At 40.6% G+C, this 9478-nt stretch overlaps 1 protein-coding gene across 1 annotated transcript in view; it reads left to right on the forward strand.

The window, feature by feature from the left end:
- The window catches only part of TTL (tubulin tyrosine ligase), a 29041-nt gene extending 19919 nt beyond the window's left edge, over positions 1-9122 (forward strand). Inside the window, exons 6-7 of the mRNA XM_069494535.1 lie at positions 5907-6050; positions 8757-9122. Coding sequence (XP_069350636.1) covers positions 5907-6050; positions 8757-8871 — 259 coding nt within the window. The 3' untranslated portion in view covers positions 8872-9122. The remainder of the gene's footprint in view (positions 1-5906; positions 6051-8756) is intronic.
- The last annotated feature ends 356 nt before the right edge of the window (positions 9123-9478 follow it).

The raw sequence follows: 9478 nt of genomic DNA on the forward strand, positions 1-9478 counted from the left end.
TGGTTTCATTTCTTTAAAATTTGCTAAGGTTTGTTCCATGGCCCAGAATGTGGTCCATCTCAGTGAATGTTTTATGTGTATTCTGCTATAGTTGTGCAGAGTGTTCTATAAATGTCAATTAGGTAAAAATGGTTGATAATGTTGTTCAAGTCTTTTATATCTTTTCTTATTTTCTGTTCTACATGTTCTATTTATTATCGAAAGGAAAAGCATTGAAGTTTCCAAGTTTGATTATGAATTTTTCTATGTCTCCATTCAGTTTTATCAGTTTTTGTTTCATATATTTTGGAGATCTATTGTTAGGTACATATACATTTAGATTGGTATTTCTTCTTTGGGAATTGACCATTTTATCATTAATAATTTATCTTTATCTCTGGTAGTAGTATATTTTATCAGATTTTAATATAGGCACTCCAGCTTTGTTTTAATTAATGTTTCCATGGTATGTCTTTTTCCATCCTTTTATTTTTATTCTATCCTATCTTGTATCTCATTCATTATATTCTATACTTAAAATAGTTTTTTGATAGCATATAGTTGGGTTTTCTATTTTTATTTTAATTCAGTATGATAATCTCTGTTATTTAATGGATGTGTTTTACCACTTAAACTTAATTATTGATTTGGTTGAATTCACATCTACCATTTTATTATTTGTTGTCTGTCCTTTTTTTTTTTTTCGTATTTTTGGTTTTTCTTTCTCATTTCTCCCTTTCCTGCCTTCTTTTGTAATATCTGAAATGTTTTGATAGTTTATTTTAATTTTTGTGTTGCGTATTTGGCACTGTCTCTCTCACTCTTTCTCTCTCTATATATATATCTCTCTGTTTTTTGGGTTTTTTTAGTGCTTGCTCTAAGGATTACAATATACATAATTAATATTTCACAGCCTTCTTAGCGTTAATAATTTACCACTTCAAATAAAATGCAAAAACTTTATAACTTTATAGTTTGCTAACTCTCCCTCTTCATGTTATAGTTACCATGTGTATTATAACTACATACATTGAATTCTCCACCACATAAGGTTGTTATTTTTGCTATCAACAGTTATGTATATTTCCATATGAATGATAGACTATCAGGTTATATTTTTTTAAATGTAAAACCAAACTATATACTGTCTATAAGAAGCTCAGTTTAAATACAAAAGGAGAAAAATGTTCTTTTATGTTTACCCACCGACACCATTTCTTTTGTTTTTCCTTTAGTCTGAAGTTCTCAGTTTCTCTCTGGTATCATTTCCCTTCAGAGTTAAGCATTTCTTTTTGAGACATCTTGCTGGTGCTAAATCCTCTTAGTTGTCTATCATTTGAGAATGTGTTTATTTCACCTTATTCCTGAAGAATATTTTCATAGGATTTACACAAAATATAGTGTTAAGCAAAAAATACAAAAAATATAAGCTATATACAAGATGTATACAGATTGATTTCATTTATATAAGTTAAAAAAACAAGCAAAACTAAATAGTGTATTATTTAGAAGAATATACTTGTACGGTAAAAATATAAAGCAAAACAAAGAAATAAGAAACATAAAATTCAAAATACTGGTTATCTCTGGAGGGGAGGCAGGAGGACATAGGGGAGGAGCTTAAAGATACTGGATGGTGGGTACATGGGGAATCATCAATATTAGGCATATTTTAAACTCACAAGACGTTTTTGTTATGTATAGCTAATATTCGTTTAGATTTTCCCATACATTTTGACCTTTTATGTTGCTTCTCTTCTTTTCCTGCATTTCCTTGCTTTTATCTAGGATCATTTTCCTTACTGTTAAGAAAACCCCTCATTTTTAGTACTTTTTAAATAAGGCCTGCTGGTAATCTTGTCTCAGTTTTTATTCATCTAAAAATATATTGTGTCTGTTTTTTAAGGACATCTGCTCTGAAAACAGATTTCTAGATCTGCAATTAATTTCCTTTACCCCTTTGAAGGCAGCATACTATTGTCTTCTGGCTTCCATCTTTGCTGCTGAGAAGTCAGCTGAAATCTTAGTATTGCTCTTAATGTATCTTTTCTCTGTTTTTGAGATCCTATTTCATCGATTTTTATAAAGTTTACTTAGAGATGTGTGTAGTTTTCTCTGTACTTATTCCTGCATTGGGTTCTTAGTGCTTCTTGCATCTTTGGCTTGTTATTTTTTACCAGTCTTGGAATGTTCCTGGCCATTATCTTTTCAACTGTGCCTTTTGCCCCATTCCTCTCTGTTTCTATGTCTCTAATTATAATATTAATACATGGATGTTAATCCTTTACACTGTTTCTCACACTTCTCCTATGGCTTTTGTATATCATTTTATCTTTTCATGATTCTACTCATTCTTTTCTTCTGGCTTATCTTTCTGTTTGCTGATCTTTTCTTGAGCTATTAAAACCTATTAAAAAGTTTAAAAAGTTAAAAACCTTTAAAATCTACTGGTAAACTCATCTACTGAGTTCTTAATTGTAATTATTGTGCTTTTTAGTTTTGAAAGTTTCATTTGTTTCTTTTCTTGGGTTATGGTCCTCTTATGAAATTCTCCCACTTGTCTCATATTTTCTAAAATATAATGGAATTCTTTAACATCTTTATCTGATATCTCCAAAATCTGAATCAGCCATAGCAGATATCAGCAAACCATGCCCTATGGGCCAAATCTGGCCTGCAGCCTGTTTTTGTAAGGTCTGTAAGCTAAGAATAGTTTTTGATTTTTTTATTTTTATTTATTTATTTTTGCCACCCTGATCCTAAGTTTTTTAATTTTTTAAAGACCTTTTTTTTTTTTTTTTAAAAAAGAATATGCATCCAGGCATGGTGGCTCGCACCTGTAATCCTAGCACTCTGGGAGGCCAAGGCAGGAGGATTGCTTGAGCTCAGGAGTTTGAAACCACCCTGAGCAAGAGCAAGACCCTGTCTCTACTAAGAATAGAAAAAATTAGCTGGGCATGGTGGTACATGCCTGTGGTCCCAGCTACTTGGGAGGCTAAAGCAGGAGGATCACTTGAACCCAGGAGTTTGAGGTTGCTGTGAGCTGGGCCGACACCATGGCACTCTAGCCTAGGCAACAGAGTAAGACTCTGTCTCCAAAAAAAAAAAAAAAAAAAGGAAAAAAGAAGAATATGCAACAGAAGCTGTATATAGCCTGTAAAATTTAAAATATTTACTATCTGGCCCTTTATAGAAAAGGTTTGACAACCCCTGACTTTTAGGTCTGTTTTTATTTATCCATTTTTTTCTCTTAGTTCTATTTTTTAACATGCCTGGAAATAATTTTTTAGTGTTAGTGTTCATTTATTACAGTTTATTAAGTAGAGATTTTTTTTAAATGAGGTATAACATGCATAAAATATACAGTTTAGTGAGCTTTTAATGATGCATATACTCACCTAACCATGATACAAATAAAGTTATAAAACACTTATAGCACCCCAAATGACTCCTTTAAACTTCCTCAGAATATATGTTCCCTGCCACAGACAGCCTCTCTTCCGACTTTTATTATCATAGATTCCTTTTGCTTGTTCTCAAACTTTATGTAAATGGGAATATACTGTATTTCCTATTTTGTATTCAGCTTCTTTCAGTGTTGTGTCTGTAGGGTTCATCTATATTCTTGCACATAGCTGTAGTTTATCCTTTTTATTGCTGTGTTATATTCCATTGTTTGAATATTTTACAGTTTATCCCTTCTATAGTTGATACCTATCTAGGTTTTATCTCTTATATTTAGGCCTATCTGGAATTGTTATTTGTCAAATTTCATGTTTTTCCACATGTATATCCCATTGACCCAGGGCCATTTGTACATAAGACTGTCCTTTCCCCACTGCATGTGGTGTGCCTTTGTTGCCAGTCAGGTGGCCATTCATATGCGGGTCTGTTCCTGTGATCTCTATTCTGCCCCATTAGTCTGTTTATCCACTGTGTTGTTGCTTGCTCTGTCTTGACAACTCAGACTTTTTTCTTAAAGTATTCTTACACCGAGCCTAGCAGAATAAAGGGATTGAAGTCCCATTTCTTCAGGGATTATAGGTGGTTAGAATTCTCACACCATATAAATCAAGTGTGCTGAAGAAAGAATTCCTATTTTAAGTAAAAGATTTATTGGAAATTTGCTACGCCCCCTCTACATTCTTCTGTACAGTTCAGAGAATGTTGCTGCTTTGGTGCTATAAATATTCCTCACAGCTCCCATGTTTTCTTTTTTCCCAGCTAGCCTCCCCCAACTTCCCACTCCAGCCAAATATAGATATACTGTATAAAGGTTCTGATGATGAAAAAAATTCTTTAAAGTAAATTATTAATCTTGAGCTTTCAGCAGAAAAAAATATAATATTTAGTTAGTGAATTGGTTCTGGCTCTCTGTTTTTCCTTTGTGTGTCAGAGTGTAATGCTTCTTTGACTGTTTATCCTTTAGTATTTTTCTCTCTTGCTCTTTTTTTTTTTTTTACCATTAGTATCTATTAAACTTTTCTTAATTATATTTTAAAGAATATTTTAATTAAAACAAAAGTTAAGGGTATTCTTTCATAGAGACTTTTTTAATGTGGCATGTGACTTGTCAATCAATGCAGGTTAAAGATGAATGGGAAAATAAATTTTTATTATAATTAGTTCTTAAATGGCTTATCTGTACAAGATTGTTTTTAAAGGTTTAAACATATCTATAAAAATATTTTTCTTTTGGGGGGAAAAGAAAAGGAGATTGAAGTTTGTGGGGTTGGGGTGGGGAGGGAAGGAAGGAGGGCAAGGAGAGCAAGACCCTGGCTCTAAGTTCGCAGAGCCCTTAGTTCTTTTTTAAAGTCATGAGTCAAAACCTACCTATAGGGATACATCTTAGAGTTAGTCACGGGGAAGCCAGTACCCTGCATCTTCTTCCTTCTGAATACACAGCTGTGTAGCAGGACAGTTATCTCTGGTAATCCTAGAGTCATCGTAACACATTTTGTTTACTAACATAAATGTTGTGCCCCCATGTTCAGTTGAGGGGAAAATCAAGGAAGATCTTCATAAGACAGAAATGGCATAGGCTTTCTGGGATGGTTGTACTAGGTAACAGGTATTTATTATTCATAAATAAGAGATTTATAATTATAATTAATGAAATATGCTTGTTCACAAGAGTAACATTTATTAAATGCTTCTTTGGTACCAGGAGTTATGCCAAGAAACATTTGTAATTATCTTATTGAACAATCTCAGCAATGAGAGTAGATACTATTTTTACTTTATAGGTAAAAAAGTCAAAATTTGACTTAGAGAAGTTAAAAAACTGGTCTGAGATTCTAGCCTGACCTCAGACTGTCGTCATGTACTTTTTCGTTATGTTTCTGAGATTCACTTTCAGCTTTTTTTCTGTATCACTACAATCCCCTAATTTTGTTAAACAGTAGTTGATGCTAATAATAATTCCATTCTATATTCCCATATTTAGCTTCAGCATGTATGGCTCTCAAGTCTTTTAATCAGCAATGATTTGGCATTACAACTGGAGCTAGTGAAAGAAATTAATGAGGCCACCATTCCTTTTGCAAATTCTGCCCTTCACCAAATGGTAGTCCATTTGTTACATGGCAAAAATACAGAGAAATGTTTTATTTATTACAAACAAACACAGCGGCCACCCACCTGCTGGAGGAATTGCATTTACAGAGGCCACGGCAACTCGGTGCTGCGCTGCTTCTTGAGGCCAAGGAAAGCAGCCTGGAAGAACATGAGTGGTTGCAGAGGTTTCTAATAAATGCTTGATAAGTAGCATTCTCATGAATAATTTATTGATAATAAATCGAAAGCAGAGAATTAAGTCAAAGCTGATTTTTAGACACATTTGATATAAAATCTTCTAAGCACATCTCATGTACTCCTTCTCCCTTGACAATCCCATTCTCAGCAAGTTCTCCCCTCCCGCCCCGCAGGAGCTGCCTCCTGAGCGTGGAGCCTGCCATCAGCACCAAGCACCTCCCTTACCAGAGCTTCCAGCTCTTCGGCTTCGACTTCATGGTGGATGAGGAGCTGAAGGTCTGGCTCATTGAGGTCAACGGTGCCCCTGCTTGTGCTCAGTAAGCCTGAACGCCATTGTGTTTTAACATGCAGGAAGTTGGTTCAGTAGTTGGATAAGTGTCTTGGTAAGGTGGTGAGCTCCCGCTCCTGAAGGGTGCAAGCATGGACCCTTGACTGCTGTCAGGGAGGGTGACACAGTGATAGAGTCCCTTGGGAGGAGCTGTCTGGCAGAGGGGCTTTGCTGAGTCATTTCCTTTCCATTTTCCCCCTGTGTTTTGAGCAGTTGGGCCATGCTCAGGCAGGTGGTAGATGCCGTGAGAGTTTCAAAGAAAGCTAATAACTGCCAGAGAGACCCTCTCCTGTGACAAGTTGAGTGAGCAGGATCCTGTGAAGGGGGATAAAGGGATGACCCAGAAGTTAAGGGGCTCCCCAGGCAGGAAGGAGTCTGAGAGGCATCATAGACACAGTGGAACTGGAGCTGGGATGCCAGGGAAGAGGGTCAGATGCACCAGAGGGAGGTGGGGAGAGCCTTCAGAAAGGGGCACATCGCCCATTGGGACCTTGCCCTGTGCTGACCCCTGAGCATGTCTGGGAGATGCATAGAGGAATAGAAGCTCCCTGAGAACCTGTCCTTGGGGAGCTTCCGTCCCTCCTGGGGAGATGCCTGGCTATAGTGGTATTAGTGTCATGATGTGATGAAAGATGAAGGTGAAAAGGTAAGTCAGACCTTCTGTGAAAGGCCTTCAGTGTAACACAAAGTCATTTGGACTCAATCCTCTTATCCTCTTCGTTCTTCTGAAGATCCACTTTCATCATGTCAAGACTCTTTCATGGTTCCCATCTACATCTTGGAGGATTTGAGAAGTTGAAGTGACTTTTCAAAGGCTTAGGAGAAAGTCCTGAACCTCCAAGGGACCATCCTTTATACACAAGCTGCTCTTTGGTTAGGAGCTGGGCCTTTGCCACTTGCCTGATGGCTGTGACAGGTGTGATTCCATCTCACTTGTCAGCCCCTGCAGCTGGCAACCAGCCAGGCTGTGTCCCAGGCCATGGGTTCACAGTGGGGAGCAAAGAGAGACGTGGGCCCTGCCCTCAGTGGAGAGAGACGGTGGGCAAGACAGAGGACCAGACAGATATCCATTACAAACTGAGACAAGTGCTTTGACAGAGAGCAAAGGATGCTGAAAAATAACATAACCAAATAAAAGGCCACCGTTGGGAGTGATCTTGGCATTGAGACCTGAAGGTGGAAAGTGAGTTGGGTAGGCTAAGAGCAGAGGCAGGCAGCGCTTTGTGTCTTCCTTCACCAAATCAACAGTGGTGTGCCCAGTCTCTCCTCTGCTGTCTTTTCTGTCACAGGTTTGTCCCTCTGTGATGCTCTAGTCTAGACCTTCCCCCTTCTGTCCTCCCGCCTTGCTCAGTTACTTTGCCACCTTTCTCCCTCTATGCTGTTTCCATCCTGACCGCCCCACAGAAACTGCTCTTGGAAGGGCCCCAGCCAACTCCACATTGCCAAGTCCAGCAGCCTGTTTCTGTCCCCACTTCCCTGGACCTGTCGACAGCATTAGAGGCAGCTGACCACCGCGTGCTGAGATGCACTCCTGTGGTGGCTGCCGGCACGCTCTGTGCTGGGCAGGCTTGTCTGGGGAGGTGCGGGCAAGCAGGACTCCCCGACCTCATCAGGTACCTCAGGTCCCAGCCCTGGGTGTCCGTCTCCTCTCCCTGCTGTGCTCTCTGTATACGTGATCTCATTCAACTTCATGGTTTTGAAACCACCAGATTACCTCACAGCCCAGGGATACAGACCTGTGTCTGCACCTGCCTTCCCTGCCATGATGTCTGGATGTCTGGCAGCATCCTCCTCCCACTCCCAGACTTGCCGTCTCAGCGAGTCCACCAGCCCTGCCTCCCGCTTCCCTCACCCTCAGACCCTGTGGCTTGTGCCTCTTCAGTCCTCCACTCCCACTGCCATGGCCCTTGCACAGGTCGTCTTCCATCGTGGCGGAGGCTTTTGCAAAGAGCCTCCTAACTGGGATCTCTACTTCTGCTCTTACGGTGGTAAGATCCATCCTCCCAGAGTAGCCGGAGTGATAAAATATAACGAGACCACACTGTTCTCCACGCTTCCCATTGCACATTAGACAGAAACTAGACCCCTCCCTCCCCCTTCAAGGCCACAGCCCGCCTGGCTCTCCAACTTCACCCCAGGCTGGTGTGGGGCCTTTGTGCCTGCTGTCACCTGTGTGTGGAGTCCCTACCACCATCATCACCAGGCTTGCCATGGCTGACTCCTTCTCTACCAAAATGGCATCTCCAGGAACCCTTCCCTGAGCAACCCCATCTCTGATTTTCTCTTGCCAGAGGCTTAGTAGTTTCCTTCATTGCACTAATTGCCATGAAATTAACTCATCAAAAGTACGTGTGTGTGTGTGTGTGTGTGTGTGTGTGTGTGGGTCCCTTATCAAGGACAGGCAGGATGGCTCTTACTCTTGAAATTGCCTGTCTTCCCTGCCAGTCAAAGCAGCAGTTGTTTGTCTTGTTCACCTGCAAGGCCTTCCGTAAATACTTGTTGAAGGAATACTTTATCTTATGCAGTGCCTTCTGCAGTATTTGTATGTATAATGGCAACTCATCTATAAATGTGGTCATGAGATAGAATTTCTAGGGCAGATCTTGGTTAAAAAAAAAACTAACAATAAAACTTAGATTTTTTTGCTTGCACTTTGATGAACATCCTCAGTGATATTTTTAAAAACGCATTTCAGGAAGCTTTATGCAGAACTGTGCCAGGGCATCGTGGACATAGCCATATCCAGTGTCTTCCCGCCCCCAGACGTGGAACCACCACAGGCCCCACCAGCGGCCTTCATCAAACTGTGACAGAGGGATGCTCAGAGCTGCCTTGGAAAAAGCCCAGGGTCCTCCTGCAGGGGACAATGAAGTGACTGGATTGCTCGTTATCAAGCCAAAGCGAGGGGGGAGAAAGGCAATTCGCAAAGACGGATGGAAGAGAGCATGTGAGCAGAGAAGGTGACTCCCCCAAAGCGGGTTGCTCGGGGAGTGTCCCAGGTGGAGCTCTGAACAATGCTGCCCAGACTTTTGAAAACTGAAGCAAATGTCTCTGAGGGGAGAGCAACCAGGGATTTGGTTATTTTATGTTCTCATCCCTTAAAATAACCTTGGTACCCAAAGGCAGCCTTGTGAGCAAAACCCCCTCCCCGCTCCCTGGGGACAGCAGGCTGCCAGGACCTCTGGTCGGTGCCCCCACCTGCTACAGCCCTAGTGCCTTAGCTCCGTGCCTGCCGCAGCCCTGCTGTCCTGGGACATGGAGTGGACATCAGAGCTTCTTGGAGGTTGCCCGTGTGTTCCCCAGTCGTCCTCTCATGACATTCTGCCCCCTAAACTCTGGACAAGCATGCACCAACAGTCCTTAGTTTCGTGCTGCGCACCAGCCTCTTGGTGAAGGCGGTTTTCCTCATCACCTTCC

This window comes from Eulemur rufifrons, chromosome 19 (assembly GCF_041146395.1).
Source record: "Eulemur rufifrons isolate Redbay chromosome 19, OSU_ERuf_1, whole genome shotgun sequence".
Lineage (NCBI taxonomy): Eukaryota > Metazoa > Chordata > Mammalia > Primates > Lemuridae > Eulemur > Eulemur rufifrons.